Below are 17,028 nucleotides of genomic sequence, written 5' to 3'. Positions count from 1 at the left end.
AACAAGACGGAGGATCATAGGGGAAGGGAGAGAAAAATGAAACAAGACTAAACCAGAGAGGGAGACAAACCATAAGGGACTCTTAATCTCAGGAAACAAACTGAGGGTTGCTGGAGTGGTGGGGGGTGGGAGGGATGGGGTGGCTGGGTGATGGACATTGGGGAGGGTATGTACTATGGTGAGCGCTGTGAATTGTGTAAGACTGATGAATCACAGACCTGTACCCCTGAAACAAATAATACATTATATGTTAATTTAAAAAAAAGATTCTGATGTCTATAGTAAAGAGCTGTGTCATCTGTTTTCAGATCCCATGTTAATCTTTCAGTTATCTTTAAATGTTCTTTCTTTCTGATGCTGAAAGTAAGTGAGGGTTGGAGCAGATCAAATATGGCAAAGAAAATAAGCCAAGGTTCTGGGAGTTGGGTAAAGGATGGGAATGAAGAGACAAGTCAAAAAGTGGCTCCAAGAACGAGGAGGGGCTTAGTTGAGATCGGAAGGATACAAATTCTTTGGATGACTTTGGGATTACAAAACAAGGAAGGCATTCCAAGCAGGAGGGACAGTGACAAAATCTCAGAAGCAGGAGTATGGGGTAGGCAGGGTTGAGAGGTCTGAGCAAAACACAGCAGAGATGGTTGGCTAAGGAGGAGAGGAAGTAAGGTTGGATTGGTCGATGGAGTCACATCCTGGAGGCCTTCACTGCCAAGCAGAGAAAGAGGAGTTGACGTTCTAGGTGAGGTGACTGCTCTTAGAGAGTGTGGCCTAAGGAACATGGCACCATCTGACCCTTTCAGTTCCCGGAAGCCCACCCCCGTCCCAGGTGTGACACTAGTAATGAAACACCTGGACTATATAGCTGTAGCCTCTGATTATAAATGCCTTTGCCCATCTGCCATTTCATAGCACGGGGAGGACTCTGTTATGAGCTGCATTACTCAGCCCCTCAAATTCGTATGTGGAAGCCCTGATGCTCAGTACTTCAGAATGGGATTGTATTTAAAAACAGGGCCTTTAGAGAATGAATCAAGTTAAAATGAGGCCTTGGGGTGGGCCCTCATCCGTCTGACTGGAGTCCTTCTAAGAGGAGGAGATTAGGACAGAGAGACACCAGGGATGTGCAGAGAGACCGTGTCAGGACATGCCATCTGCAGGGGCAGGAGAGAGGCCCCGGAATATAACCAACCCTGCTGGCATCCTCCTCTGGGACTCCCAGCCTCCAGAATGGTGAGAAAGTAAATTCCTGTTGTTTAAGCCACCAGTCTATGGTATTGTGTTATGGAGGCCCCAGCCAACTCATACAGGGTGACACAGAGATCTTGGCAGTTTTAAAATCTTCTGTTAAAGGTACTTCCGGTAGCATTTTACAACATTATTTACATAATTGTCTATGTTTGCACTCTCTAATATGGAACCACTAGCCACATGTGGCTATTTAAATGTAAATTAATTAAGTCAAATTAGAGATTCAGTTCCTTAGGGGTACTAGGCACATTTCAAGTGGTCAATAGTTACATGCGGCTGGTGGTTACCATATTAGACCCTGCAGAGACAGAAGAACGTGCCTTTCATTGTAGAAACCCTGCTGGAGCTGATCTAGGAGATGATGTCATCCTTCTGTTTGAAAGTAGGAAAAAATCTGCCTCCCTAGCAATCTGGCATGATTACCTTTTAGCAAATTATGTTAATTATGCCCTTCCTTGTATGTCTCTCTTTGCCTTGACTGTACTGAAGCTTGCTATCCAAATGCAGTCACTTATTTAAGTGCCCCTAATCCCTCATTATATTTCCCCTGCATTTTTCCCTTCATGTTAATAGTCGTGGTTTAATTACATGTGTGTCTTTCATCCTATGCCATCACAAAACCTGTACAGAGATAGGTCTGCCTAAAAGAATCAATGAAGAAAAAATAATACAATGCTGAGCTTGATAGGGACACTTACCTGTCCTGGAGCAAGAGGGTGACTTGATGAGAGACAGATTAATGTTGAAACCAGTGACAGAGTGTGGAATGACCCAAGACACAAGGCCAGGTGGGGGTGTGATTGTCAGTGTCAAGAAATGGCAGGCTTCAGACTCCGACACCAGACTGGGAAGTTAATAGAAGATGAAGCCAGGCATCGGACACAGTTGTCCAAAGCCAAGCTAAGGAGGCAAAGACTCAAGGAGAAACCATGGAAAAGTCCCACTTAATTATGGCAGATGGCAACTGGCTGGCATGGACCTTCTTTAAAGATTTAGAGGCTCCTTCTGAGGCATGGTTGGGGGTAGGGAGGGTATTTTAAGGACATCACCCCAAAGCAGACAATGTGTGTTGTATCATGGGCTCATTGGTTTGGAGGACGGACTGGGGGCAGCTGGTCTGGCCAGGAGGTCACTGCAGATTTTGAGACATGGGTAGGTGAGCCCCAGACAGAAGTGGGGGCAGTGGAATGGGAGAGAATAAACAAGTCGGGGTCACTGGAAAGAATGGAAAATGGAAACAAAAGACAAAAGAGAACCAAGAGACGGAGATGATCAATGGTCTTGTAACCTGGGAGACCAGGAGTGGGGTGCTGGCAAATACCATTTTACTCACCAGTGGTAGACGCTGCCGCGAAAAAATCTGATGAGCTTAGTTCTGAGTTTGGTTTGAGGGTGACGGTAGAACATGCAGGTGGAGATGTCCACAATTCAAACCCCCAATCACAGGGAGATGAGAGAGGAGGGTAATGACCGGTACTTCTACTACTACTGCCACGATTTCCAGAGGATTCACTGTGTGCTGGGCATTATTCTACGTGTTCTGCATGTATTAAATCATTTAGACTGCCCAACAGCCCTAACACCCAGCTACTATTTTCCCCATCATCCAGGTCACAGATGTGAGGCTTTCGGGAAGCTACACTTGCCCCAATCTCCTGATTCTGCTGAATTTAATGAAAATTTGAAGCCCAGGGAAGTCTGATGCAGAAAAGTTATTGAGAAAATGGCAATGAATAAACTCACTGAATAAAAGAATAAGCAAAATAATCTCATTGGCAAACACCTGGTGTAGCGTGTCTCTATGTGCCAAGCACCTTCCGTTGATTAACTCACTGCATCCCCACAATGACCTCGAGTAGGGGGTACTGTCTGTTACTATCTCCGTGGCACAAATAAGGAAATGGGGTTCGTGATGAAGGTGCCCCAGGTCACACAGCTGATATGTGGCCACGCCGGCACAGCAAGACAGATCGGGCTCGAGTGTGTGCCACTTCTCCGTGGCCAAGGGACGAGGCTGAGGCCAGAACCCCAGCATCCCCCAGCCTTCACAAGAGCAGGCAGAAGACGAGGCGTCCACAGACAGGGCGATGGCACGGGGACCACCCTGGCCGTCTGACAGGTCCTTAATGTCGGCAGCTGCTGACAAGTCAGGAAGCACATAGAGGAAAAGCCTTTGGATTTGGCCCCGGGTCACGCTGACCTTTCAGAAAGCCCTCTCAGTAGGATGAGGAGGGCAGAAGCCTGGATGCAGAGGGTCAGGAAGGGAACACGCGGGTAAGACAGGCTGACAGCCGGCATAAGCCTCCCATTCAGCGCTGAGTAGAACAAAAGCCCTGAAAATAGGGGCGCCTGGGTGGCTTAGTCGTTAAGCGTCTGCCTTCGGCTCAGGTCATGGTCCCAGGGTCCTGGGATCGAGCCCCGCATCGGGCTCCCTGCTCCACGGGAAGCCTGCTTCTCCCTCTCCCCCTCCCCCTGCTTGTGTTCCCTCTCTCGCTGTGTCTCTCTCTGTCAAATAAATAAATAAAATCTTTAAAAAAAAAAAGCCCTGAAAATAGCCAGGAGGAGCAGGCTCCAGGGCAGGGCTGTTTAGAAAGTAGACTAGTGGTTGCCTAGGCCTGAGGGGGTTTGGCCGGGCGGGGGAATGAAAAGGACCACTAAGAGGTATGGTGCTTCTGTTCAGAGGGATGAAAATGTTCTAAAATTACTGGTGGTTGCACAAGTCTGTGACTATACTAAAGACCATTGCATTACACACATTATATGCATTATAATGCATTATGCAGTATGGTATGCAAATCGTATCCCAATAAGGCTGTTATATTGTGGGGCGGGATGAAGAGAAGGGTTGTGTACAGTTGTGATAAGGGAAGATGGGAGGAGGTACAGCTTGGCAAGTCCAGATCCCCAGCCTCAGTCCTTACAGTATCCTCGCTGCATGGCCTTGTGAAACCATCCATGTATCTTGGTCCCTTCCCCGAGTTTCCAGATGAGGAAGCCTAGTCCCCAGGAGTGACTGCTATGTTTGCTTTGTGTTCCTAAGCTTCATTCTTCCTTTGCCGCGTGTCCCCCTTTCTCTCAAGGACAATCCTGGATTTTTCAGTTCAACACAATCGCTCCCACCCCGCACGCACACACACACACATTCTCAGTTTCCACGCACGGTGTCCCTGCATGCCCCGGTCACCTGTGTTTTCTGCAGCTCAAACATACCAACACCATCCTGTCCGCAAGCCGTGCCATGCACCTGCCCTCAACCCTGCTCTGAGCTACCCAACAGATCAGCAAATTGAGACACAGCTCTGCCTAGCTCATCCATCTGCAGTGGGCTGAATAAGGAACCACTCCTGTAGACATGTTGATTTTAAAGCAGAGACCCATTTCAGGCTTCTGACCTGTAAAAAGTGTAAGAGAATAAATTTGCGTTGTGTTAAGCTACTGAGTTTGTGCGTTACAGCAGTAATTTGGGAATTAAGACCTCATCTATTCAGCAAATCCAGAGCTGGGCTCTGAAAACGAACTTGTAGTGGGAAGATGTGGGTCTGCACTGAGGGAGCAGCCAGATGGTTACATAAGCAGGACGTAAAACCCACAGGAAGCGAGCTGGAGGGGTGGCTGAGGCGCGTGCTACAGCCCAGGCCCAGGCTGGAAGGTGGAGAGAGAGAAGGAGGCTGGACATCCAAGCACAGGGAAAAGGTGCATCTGCTGAGCAGGAAGTGATGGGAAGGCTAGGGGCCAGACTTTGAGAGCACGGGGAGGAAACAGAGCAGGTACAAGCTCCCACCAGTGCCCAACTGTGCCATCCTCACTCTGGCGAACTGGACCGTTGCGGTTCTTCAAGAACCTGGGTCTCTGTTGCCTCCTTGCCGGTCTTCATGCTGTTCTCTGTTATTTCTGCCTAGCATGCCCTTTCCTCATCCTTGTCCCGTGAAATTCCTGCTCCCCTTTCAAGAATCAAGGATGGTGTTAGCTCTTCTGCAAGAGCATCCCCAAAATCCCACAGTCTTGCCATGACCCCCAACCCCAAGAGAGGAACCCCTGATTTTGGTTCCCCTGGGCTTGCTTCCTTCATCAACATGTTCATGGACAGTTACCTATGAAAAATGGAGAAAAGAAAAAAAAAGAGATAAATGGAGAAAATAATGGTATGTTCCAGCAGTTTTTAATTGAAGGAATTGAATGACCTCATGCCTGACAGATATTAAGTGCCCGCTAGCTATTACTCTTGCAGTGCAATGCTGATGTATCCCCCCCGGAGTTGAGCTCTTTGGGGCCAGGGACTGTCAGGCAAGAGACCAAGCAAGGAGGACACAGGGTGTGCCATGCAGAAGATTTCCAGGGCCTCCAGGCAGGCGTGTCCATCAGCCCGGGGCAGCGTCTAGCCATCCACGCTCTAACCAGACAATTTTGTCTCCATCAGACACCACAGCATGTTGCTGGATTAGGTTTATTCACAGCTAAGCGCTCCTTCTGGGAGCTCAGCAATGAATACATTTCTGTGATGAAGGAAATGATCGCATTTGCCTTCATGCCTATCGTTTGGCTGAAAATACATCACAAAACTGGAGATTCTTGTGAGCCAGGGACAGAGTCAATGCAGGGTGCTCTTGGCTGTGTTTTTAAAAGACCTAGACAAAATTCTGCTACTTCCGAGGCTAGAAATGCCTGGTTGCTTCTGCTTGCTTTCCAAGTCGATGGAGCAATCACTTTATAGGTCTCATTTGCAAGGTGACACCAGAAGGACCGTTTTCAAATATTTTCTGAGGTATCTGTACTGATGTGTTAATCATGGATTCTGACCTATTCACTAGCAGATATGGACGGTAACTGTGTGGCAGACCAAGATCGTTTGAACACTAGAGTACACGTTTAAATCAGAGAATGCATAAGGGAAGGTTGCATCCCAGCAGGTAGGCGTGCTGTGGATGTTGCCTACACTTCACCTGCTGTAGGCGTTCTCCTCCCTGAGCATCTCTTTCCTCCACTGAAAATGGGCTGCCGTAACCAAGGACCACAGGCTGAATGGCTTAAGACAGCAGAAATGTGTTGTCTCACAGTTCTGGAGGCCAGAAGTCCCAGATCAAGGTGTCGGTAGGGTTGGCCCCTTCTGGGGGTTCTCTGTCATCTTTGGCGTTCCTTGGCTTGTAGACACATTGGCCCATGGCTGTCTTTGTGTTCACAGGGGGTGCTCACTGTGTGGGTGTCTGTCTCCAAATCTCCCCTTCTTATAAGGATGGCAGTCATTGGAATAAGGCTCACCCTACTCCAGGTGACCACATCTTAACTAATTACATCTGCAAAGACCCTCTTTCCAAATACAGTCACATGCTGAGGTCCTGGGGGTTAAGACTTCAACACATGAATTTTCAGTGAGGGCCTGAATTCAATACACAACAGATAGTGAGTCACATACACTCAGAATGGAAAAATGTTTTGTGAACTGTAAAGGGCTGAAGAGACAAATTTTTGCATAAGGGTTAAAAGAACAAACTCCAGAAATGGGCCAAGTCCTCCTTCCACTGGTGATAGACGTGAGTCCTTGAGAAGGGCACCTGACTTCACTTCCCTAGGCTCCCCTTCTTCATCTGTGAAATGGGGTTGTTGTGAAAACGTCATAGATGGTGCGGGGCCAGGTTGTGGGGCTTGTCCTAGCACCCTGTAAAAGTCAGCTCTGTTCCCATCTAGGCAGGGATGGGTAGGGAATGGCCTTGTCTTTCTGTCTCTTATAATTCACCCTCCCAGGGCTGGCTCCCCCATGATTTGCCACCACCATGGCGCGAACAGGCTTTACTATTGCTTCCTGCCTTTTGCTTTTACTTACTTCCAAAGGCATCTGTGGGAGCTGCTTTCTGGAACAGAAGCTCTAAGCAGCCCAAATGATAAACACATGCTGGTATTTGGATCCTCTGATCCTCCAACCATCTAGACTCTGATTACTAAGCCGTTAGCTTGTTTTGGGCGGTGCTGCTAGGAACGTACCATGCCCTGGTTAGTCATTTAATAAACTCCAAGTGAGCAGCTGTCTGCAGAGCCCTGGGCGAGTGACAAAGTAATGATGGTGGATCCAGTTTGACATTTACGCTGAGCCAGGCACTGTCCTGGGCATTTTGCATGCACAGACTTGTCTAGACTCACAGCAACCCTGAGTGCTCTAAGGAACTGTTACTTCCCCACTGTGCAGATGACACTGAGAGGGGTGAGTGGCTTGGACAAGGTTGTACAGACAAAAGTGCTAACACCAAAACGCAACTCTCAAGTGGGCTCTCTCCTGAAGCCATGCTCGTGGCCATGGCTTGGCCCCTTCAGAAGTGGGGTGACTGTGTCCTGGGCCCTTCACCCTGCTTGCCCAGTCTCCCTGATTGGAGGCCACTTGGTTCAGGGGGAAGAAGACTGGGTTTCAAGACCTTGGTGCATCCTTCCCTAACTCCAGTGATTGCAGACGGGTGACTTTGAGTTGCAAGCCTCAGTTTCCTGATTCTGTAAAATGCAGCTGATCACCCTTGCTCTTCCTGCCAGTTTTAAAGTCTGGCACAAGCCATGTGCACGATGTAAACTGCGCACTGTATAGAAATGCCTCAGAGTGGGTGCTGAATGCAACTTTTGTTTCTTCCTTTCCACATCTGTTCCCAAACGTGGGTCATTTTCATAGCACAGACACACATTATCAGTCAGCGAATTTGCTCCACAAACCCCTGTTGGGTGAGGATGGGGACATGGTGATTAAGCTGAAAGCCACACGATGCTCACCTCAACCCTTCGTAGGTGGCACAGTTATGTCCGTGGTTCAGATGAGAAGGTTGAGACCAGGAGAGCGGATGCCTCCTCCAAGACACAGGAATCTAATGGTACCACAGATGACCTTGACTCCAAGGCTGGTACTTGAGCTTGCTACTTCCCTTCCCTGTCTTGCCCCAGTGGCTACAAATTAGGAACCAGTTGGACTAATGTTACTGCATTTCTATCGCTGGGCACTTGGATGTACTCCAGAGGATCGCTTTTACCATGCAAACCACTGAATGCAGGGCTGTGCTAAGAAGTATAAAGGTGACAGGTCAGAGAGGCTGCACCCCACCCTGCACCTTCTCTTTGCACAGCATTTTGCTGGCCTTTTGGGCATCAAGCCCCCCAGTAAACTCACAGTGATAGGCAGGACAGATGACATTATGCCCATTATATAGAATTTTAGAAAGAGAGACTGGGCAAGGTAATGTGGACAGGGTAGCAGAACCAGGAATCCAAGCTCGGATTCTTATTCTGGAACTCATATGAGTTTGTACGTATGTGTTTGTGTGCGTGTGTGCGTGTGTGTGTGTGCTTTGCTAATTATATTGCCTTTTTCCACAGAATTTTTTCTTGCAATTAAAAGAATAAGTTATATAAATATCATATAATCACAGTATACAATGTTTAGAAAAGAGAAGAGATCACCCACAGTTGTACCAGCCGAAACAAAATGATTGCTGTTGTTTTAAGGTAGCCCATCCCTGGCTTTGTTCCTGTACGTCTGCTGCCCCACCCCCACCCCCCACAACTGTAGTTGTGAGTGCTCCAGATGTGCTCATGAGCCTGTGTGAGCAAAGTAGGACTGTGTTATGATGCTTGCCTAGGGAGGGACATGGTGTCACAAGAAAATGGAGAGGGTGTTTGCTTTGGCCCACTGGGGATTAGGGCTTCAACATATGAATTTCGGGGGGGGGAACACAAACATTCAGTCTATAATACTTCCTAAGTTCCCCAGAGACACTTAGATCAATCCTTCTTTTCTTTCTCATACAAGAATTTCAGGTAAAGAAGGGCGCTTTCAGTATTGTTTGGGTGACTCTGGAATTCCTTCCTTGACCCGCTTTTTATTTAAGAAAAGACTTTTTTCAATTTCCATGTAGTTGCATGGATTGATTTTTCATTCATTCATTTCACTTCATTCATTGTAAGCCAACCTGCATTTATTGAGCACCTACTAAGGAACCCAGAGCTAGGCACTGGAGAGGCAGAAAAGCAAAGCATCCTTGAGGAGAGTACCAGCTGGTGGTAAAGCAGGCATGCAAACAGACCATTAAAATACAGTGTTGCAAGCTCAGTAATGGGAGAGGTTCACAAGAAAGACCTCATTCAGCGGTATGGGGTATGTATCAGTATGGGGTAAATAGGAGGAATTCAGTTCTGCCCTGAATGCTTACATGGTTACAAAAGACTCATGCAACACCCCCTACCTGTGGGAGGATTGGGCTTTATTGAGTGCAGACAATGGGATGTTTTGGTGCTCCAAATCCTGAAATAATTTTCCTATGGCTAAAAAAAGAAAGGTAATATTAAATGTCTTGGCATGGCTTTGTTATCTTTAAGGAAAAAAAAGAATTTGAGGCAGAATCAAGAAAGAAAAAGCAGCAGCTGAGAGGAGACACCTGACATTATGCTCACTGCCCTCCTTCCCTTTGACAAGATTCCAACTTTACTTTTTGAGTTTAAAAATCTGACTGGGAGGTTTCTTCAGATCTTCCCTGGAGGAAGGTTCTGAGAGCATATACGGAAGAGTCCCTGCTGCCCCCCCAGAGAGGACTTTCCTGTTCAGATCACTTCCCTGCTCCTGGTTTCCACATGGCTCCCGCGTACCAGGGTCCTCTGCCATCCCCTTATTTACAAGTTGACTTCCTTCGCTCTGTTTTCTGGGTTGGCAGTCTTCCCTGCATCATTATTCTCTGTTTATGTCATTAGATGCAATTTAGGTTTGTTGTGTTACTGGATCTTCCCTCAATGCTTTGCAAGTATGACTCACTCTGCAGCTTTCATCCCCCATGTCTGTGCTTCCCCTAAAGTGTTTTTGAGCTTATCCCAGACTGGCAGTGTTGAGAAGCATGCCTTTCAAAAAAACAATCATTAAAAATAGTCAAGAGCAGTGGCTACCCCTTCTCTCATTGACATTCCAAGCGTTTTGTTGGATCTGGGAGGTTTGGGCTCATGTTGGCTGCAGGTTTAATTTTTTTACTTGGCTTTGCCGGCTGCAATCCGAGTTTCCTGTCACCATGCATCTCTGCAGTTCTGGGATGGCCTTGGCATGCAGCGGGAATTCCTGTCACCATCTTCCACCCGACAGTGAGTGTGGGATGAACAGGCTCTTCTCAGACGTGCTAAATAGTCAACTGTTTAAAAAGTGCTTTCTTTATTCGCTCTTCAGAAAGTTTATTGATACCTATTCTGTGCTAGGGAATGTTATGAGGAAGACAACGTCCCCACTCTCTTAGCGTCTGGAGCCTGGAAGGAGAGAGGTCTGGTGTGTAAATCCATCAGTTCCAGGACAGTGTGGTTCCATTGGGAGCACAGCGTGAGCAGGTCTGGGGAAGTCAGGCCGGGCTTCAAAGAGGAGGTGGCACTTGATCTGGTTCTCCATCCTGGGCCACGTCCTACTTATCACTATGCTTATCACAACAGGAGGGTCATGTGACAGATGTCCGTACAGTCAGTCAGAGGGTGTCTTAGGCTGGGATCCCCTCAAAGCAGAGCCTGGGGTACAGGCTTGTGTGCAAACAATTATATGGGAAGTGATAAGGAGGAAGGAAAAGTGAGGGAGAAGGAGAACATTCGGGAACTGAAGAAAGGATGTGTTATCGAAGGCAGGTACTGCTTTGGTAAGTGGTCTTCCAAGAGACCAAGGCGTTCCCATAGGAGCCATATCAGGAGGAGGGAGAGGAGGGGGAGCGGGCAGGACTGGGGTGACGGACGGGCAGAGGCAGAATGAGGCATGGACAGATTCAGAGTCCCAGTGATGCGGGTCCAAATTCTGTCTCCTCCTGAGCAGATGCACCATCTCTGACAAGTGACCGAATCCCTCTGAGCCCTCGTGTCTCCTTAGCTGCCAAGGTCAGATGGGTTGTGGGTAGATTGGATGAGTCAATACAGCTAGAGTGCTCAATTCTTGGCAAGACGTAGGAAGTGTGTCTCAGAACTGCCTTCCTAGGACACCAGAGGGGAAGTGTGATCACTGACTGTCAGTCCCCATTAGTGAAAGGGGCTGCCCACGGGCACCCCCATCCCAGTACTTCTGGGCTATGCATGCGTGTCCCCCACTTTCACATCAGGGACACCTCGGGGTGAGGCCCAGGTACGAGCAGGGCCTGAGGCACTGCATAAAGTTGGTCAACACCCTGTATGGTTCCAGTGGCAGTAGCTAGAGTATGAAGGGGACCCAGAAGATACAGAACGCCGTGTAAGAGGTGTCTGATAAAATGAATGTCAAGTTTCTTTAGTGAAATAAGGCGCAGAGACTTATAAAGTGGTACATCTTATGAGAGGTAGCACAGAAAGCTCCCAAAAGGAGGTACACACAGTAGCATGCTAGTAAACATTTCAGGAACTGGCCCTGGAGAAGAAATCCCTGATAGGTCACATTTGCCAATTTCTGTAGTGTAAATACTCTGACCATGACCGACAGCAAGATATCAATATGACGTCATCCCAGAACGCACAGTTGGGAAGAGGCACACACAACCCGCCGTTGGAACTAGCTTCCTGGTACACATACATACCCTGGCCCCGGGCTCTGGGGGTTGACTGACAATACAGTCACTTGGAGGATGGATTCCACCAGGCACAGAGCTCACTCCTGCTAGTCTCCTGTGTGAACAAACCCTAGCTGTGTGCCTGCTTGACTTGAATATTCTTTGCAAACATATGAATTCTTCCCACACGGAAAACAGGGATGCCTGAAGCTTCCCTCGAGTCCCCGGAGCTCTGACGAGGGCCCCGGTATCTGACAAACAGGCACAAATAATAGGCACTAATAACATTTCCACTTCAAGGGAAGGAAAAGGAAAATTGAAAAACGGCAGCTGCTCTTTTCTCCTGAAGGGAAGTTTCAAAGACTTACAGATAGAGCTAAAAATGGACTTCTTAGGGCATGTTTCACAAGCACGAATACCACTGGTTTGGGAAATTTGGCTCATGGTTATCACTTGGCATGTGACATCTTATAGACTTGGAGAAGTCTGCATGAAAGAAACCTTATTCATACCAGTGAAATGACCATTGCCCGAAGGTGCTAGTATATTACTATCATCAGCATGAGCATCTAACGTTATTTGGGCACAGACTGCATGCCAGGCATCACGTTGAATCCTGACAAGAAGTGAATAAGACACAATCACGATCCCCATTTTATAGAGGATGAAGCAATGTCTTAGGGAGATCTGATAACTTTCCCGGGGTCACATGGCTAATAATGGGCATCTGAACGCAAACAGTCTGACTCCAGAGCCTTGCTCGTAACATAACATGTGAACACAGACTCCCATCCTGCATGACAGGGCTGCACAATTGGTTTGCAGCAGTAACCAGCCAGTTGTCTACACCAGCCTGCACCAGCCAATAAGGCCAACATCCAAACCAGAATGCCAGTTTATTAATTGACAATGAGAAGCATAACCCCGACCTTAGACCTACACTATCTTTGGTTAGCCCCCGTGTCCCTGTTGAGGAGAGAACGGGGAATCCAAATGCTAATCAGCCAAGGTCCTTGGTTTTAATAAGGAAGTAACAAAGAGGTCAATCGGCAACTTCTGTTACTTGACCTTGTTCCCCACCATCAGCCCGGGGATTGACCCTCTCATCCTCTGGCTTGCTGCCCTGGGCAGTTGGGCAACAACATTTACTGAGGGCTGCCTTATTTTCTCAAGTTCTTTGGTCATCTGCCCTTTTGAAAACTAAAGCTGCTCATTCACACAGCAAATATTCAGAGAGCTTTTACTGCAGCCCAGACCCATGCTAGACACTCTGAGTTACAAAATAGAGGTAGTGGTATGCTGGAACTGGCTCATACCAGCTCACAAGAGCCTATTGTTAAATAGTCAGGAATTCTGTGAGCCAGTCATTCAACAAAACTATGATATTAAATATCAAAGTATATAAACTTCTGATTTAAAAATTGTATTTTTTTTTTTAAAGATTTATTTATTTGACAGAGAGAGACACAGCAAGAGAGGGAACACAAGCAGGGGCAGAGGGAGAGGGAGAAGCAGGCTCCCCGCTGAGCAGGGAGCCCGATGCGGGGCTCAATCCCAGGACCCCGGGATCATGACCTGAGCCGAAGGCAGACGCTTAACGACTGAGCCACCCAGGTGCCCCTAAAAAATTGTCTTGTAAGAAAAGGAAATACATACTTAAAACTTATCAGTTCTTAACTATTTCACATTTGATAATCTGTGCTCTTGAGGTTATCTACACTTATTTTATCTGGATGGGGAAAGTACTATATCATGCTGGCTACTATGCATTGCTTCACAATGCTGACTGCAGTTACATCACTTGGGTAGCTTGAAAATCAGCCTCAGTGGGAGTATTTACACCATGGAAACCAGGGCTTGATTTTGTGTGGCTGTTGACTGTATAAACTTAAGAAAGTAAGGGAGAAAATGTGAATAATTCAGGTTAATCTTGAAAATGTGTCACGGTTAGTGCTGAAGCTAAAAGAAGTGACAGTTTATTGAGTTAAATCTGGATGAGGGTGAGAAATAGCTTGACAGCAGATCAGATATCAATCATATGTAAGGGTCAATAACACCAAACCTATTGGGCATGCAACTCAGTTTGTCAAGTCATGATTGAATTGTGACCATCGGCTGGCTACAGATAGAACAGTTCCATGAAAAACAGCAAAAGTATTCTATGAGAATGAGCTGAGTATATGGGCTTTATCTTGTTATCACCTGTCAACTGTGGACTATACATTCTCTATGTCAGTAAAATTTATAGTAAATGTATGTATGTCCGCATAGGCATATATATAAATACATATATTTTTCAAAGAGTCAGTTGTTAAACATTTACCAGCATACTGCTGGCTGTGAGCATGATCCTCATACGTAAGAACTTAAAGTCTGTTTGGAAGGAAAACAAATGGTATGGATGAAGGAAGAATTAGGGGACCAAAGAACATATGACAAAGGAGTACATTGTTTTCTATGGGGAAATGCTGCAGAAAGCCTGGTAAGTAGATGGGAGGGACCCACATGGGAATCATCAGTGAAGACCTCACAGAGAAGACGGACTTCAGTAAAAGCTTAAAGGAAGCATAGAACAGGACAGTGCCGAACTTGGGTAAAAACAGAGTAAGCAAGGCTTAGAGGCAGGAGAACACATTGCTGACATTCCAGCACTGGTTAACTCTGAGCCCAAGCCTATGGGGATGCATGAACGAAGGGAGAACTAATGGCAAGTAGGGGTGGGAAAGAGGAGATGGGACCAGAGGGAGGGTCTTAGAAGCCCAAAGTAGACTCCGAGACAGGGATCCGAAAGCAAGATGTATTTTTTTTTTTCAGGATCTAGAACATTCTGGGGGAGGTGGGAAAGCGAGAGAGGAAAAGAAAGGCAATCACTGCAAGGTGCATTAGCAAGCCAGCTACCCCTGTGGGTAATGGAGGTGAATCCTATGAGGGAACTGTGAGGCACCACAAAACTCCCATCTCAGAGTAATCCCACCTGAGGGACGAGGAAACTGGAAATACGTAGGCATCAACTTCTGACAGTCGTTGGTTGAAAGCTGCTCTGAGGATGGGGAACATTAATTTTTTTACACTTCTGGACTGCTTTGCAGGCAGCATCAGCAAGAGAAAGCCTTCGGGCAAAGAAATGGGTGAGTGGCACTCTGGGATCAGCGAGGATGAGGGTCTGCTATACCCATTAATTTTGGGTTTGGTGAACTCAACAGTAGGGATTCACTTGACCATGTTCTTGAGCAAAGAACTGTCCTTGGAAATGCTGCCTCCCCCAAGAACTTCGCCTATGATAGGATCCCTACAACATGGTATAGAAGAAGGTGCCAGGGGCTTCAGTTCAGAAGATCAAAGTTCAAGTCCCCCCCTGTACCACTTAGTAGCTACATGACTATGAAACTCAGAAGGTCCTTGTCTCCTCCTTGTCTGTAAAATGGGAATATTACTGTGTTCCCATAAGGTTGTTTTGAGAATGAAAAAATATATAAATATGAGGGTGGTTTCTAAATTGGTATTTTGTTATTTTGATCATATGTAGAAGTATCAAAGAAAGAAAGAAAGGTTTTTAAAAGAATCTATAGCAGAGTTTTTTTTTTTAACCTCCTCCTAAAGGGATTCTTTTTTTTTTTTTTTTTTTTAAAGATTTTATTTATTTATTTGACAGAGACACAGCGAGAGAGGGAACACAAGCAGGGGGAGTGGGAGAGGGAGAAGCAGGCTTCCCGCAGAGCAGGGAGCCCTATGCGGGACTCGATCCCAGGACCCCGGGATCATGACCCGAGCCGAAGGCAGACGCTTAACGACTGAGCCACCCAGGCGCCCCCTAAAGGGATCCTTCTTATGACATATTGAATTCTGTCCTTTCTTTGAAAGGCAGGCACATCTTCAAAGCAAATTCTGTCGTTTCTCCACTTTGTTGTCAGCATCCTGTGCAAAGTGCCCTCTGATTAGTGGTGATTGCTCTCATGGTGACATTAGTCATTCTCATGGTAACAGCTGGGCCAGCCAGGAGCCCTAATACACACTGCTTTGATTTAAAAAAAAAAAAAAAAAAGTCATCTCTGTGTATTACTTCAGTGAATCCACCAGCACTTGAAAGATTTAGATAAGAGATATCCTTGGCCTAACAGAGCCTCTAAAATACAACCTAGATTCTTAGAATCATCTTGGAAGCCTCACTTCATTAATGGAGGGCCAATTTGGATGGATGATGAAAGGAAAATAAAGGGAGAGATTAGAGGAAGTCTAGGCTCATCTTCCCAGGAAGTATCACTAAGAGAGATGGGAGGTGGAATCAGAAGGGGGAAAAAGTTAGAAGAGATAGAAAAGAGAAGGTTAAGGCATCTTTAGCTCTAAGATATACCTATTACATGGAAAAGCGTGTCTATGCTTTGTAATTTCAGTGATATTACCTTTTATTAAAGTAGTTCCTGTAACTATATCTCCTTTAATATTGGGTAATAAAAACTGCTAAAGGGACTTAGGTCCCACTGCAAATTAACAGAGATAATTAAATTCATCCTAATGTAGTCCCAAAGATCCCTGTTCAGCTTGAAATCACTGCATTTAGGAAAGCGCTTTTCAATCCAGCTCAGAGAACTAACCACATTTTCTTCATGTTTTAAGTATTTGTAGCTTCCATTAGTAGGCAATTTATATGGCTACCAAGAGAAAACTGAAACTCAACAAGACTGGTATAGGGTGGAGCAGAGATTTGGTTCTTTCTGTCTAATCTAAAGGTCCCTCCACTACACTGCCTTGATCTTTTGGTTCCAGTAAATTTCTTGGGATGTAGGAGAGATTACTTCTGAAGTATGTTAAAGAGTAATGAGGAAAGTGTATGATTTGTGTTGCTTTTGAGTGGGAGATACGGGTTGGAAGGATTCCGAATTCCCAGACTTCCCCATCTTCATACTTGAGGGAGCCCCAAAAATGGAAATCACTTCAAGTCAGACACTGAATTTCTGGATCTATAAGATAAGACCCTCCAGATGTAAGCAGCCCCTTCCATCATCCTAGGAAACAATAAATTATCGGACACCCACCTAGGCAGGGAAATGAGGAAAAGAGACATAAGCCTGAATCTCTTCTATCAAAAAGACACACTTTGAAGAACTTCATGAGAAGTTCATCGTCCACTAAGTGTATGAATGGGGAGCTGTGGGGATGCAAAGCAAAGGCATTAAGGAATTTGCTAATTGGCTCAGGAGACTGGAAGTTTCTCTCACTGACCCTACACCAGCTGGCCCAGCAAGCTGTTTATTCTGTGTTGTCGTAGAGGCCAGGAAAAGAGGATTCAGGGAGC

The 17,028-nt window shown here is 46.4% G+C and overlaps 1 protein-coding gene across 2 annotated transcripts in view; it reads left to right on the top strand.

Annotated features, from left to right (window-relative positions):
• VAT1L (vesicle amine transport 1 like) overlaps positions 1–17,028 on the top strand; it is a 141,785-nt gene that overhangs the window by 80,365 nt on the left and 44,392 nt on the right. Inside the window, exon 8 of one of the 2 annotated variants that reach the window (XM_081806343.1) lies at positions 2,856–3,081. The exons of the other annotated variant lie outside the window; for it this stretch is intronic. Within the exon in view, the coding sequence (XP_081662469.1) occupies positions 2,856–2,930 (75 nt within the window). The 3' untranslated portion in view covers positions 2,931–3,081. Of the gene's footprint in view, positions 1–2,855; positions 3,082–17,028 lie in introns of those variants that run through there. 2 annotated transcript variants of the gene reach the window in all.

This window comes from Leptonychotes weddellii, chromosome 16 (genome assembly GCF_054177405.1).
Source record: "Leptonychotes weddellii isolate Sample4059 chromosome 16, ASM5417740v2, whole genome shotgun sequence".
Lineage (NCBI taxonomy): Eukaryota > Metazoa > Chordata > Mammalia > Carnivora > Phocidae > Leptonychotes > Leptonychotes weddellii.
Note: the sequence above shows the minus strand (reverse complement) of the source record. Positions and strands in the feature narration are given on the sequence as shown.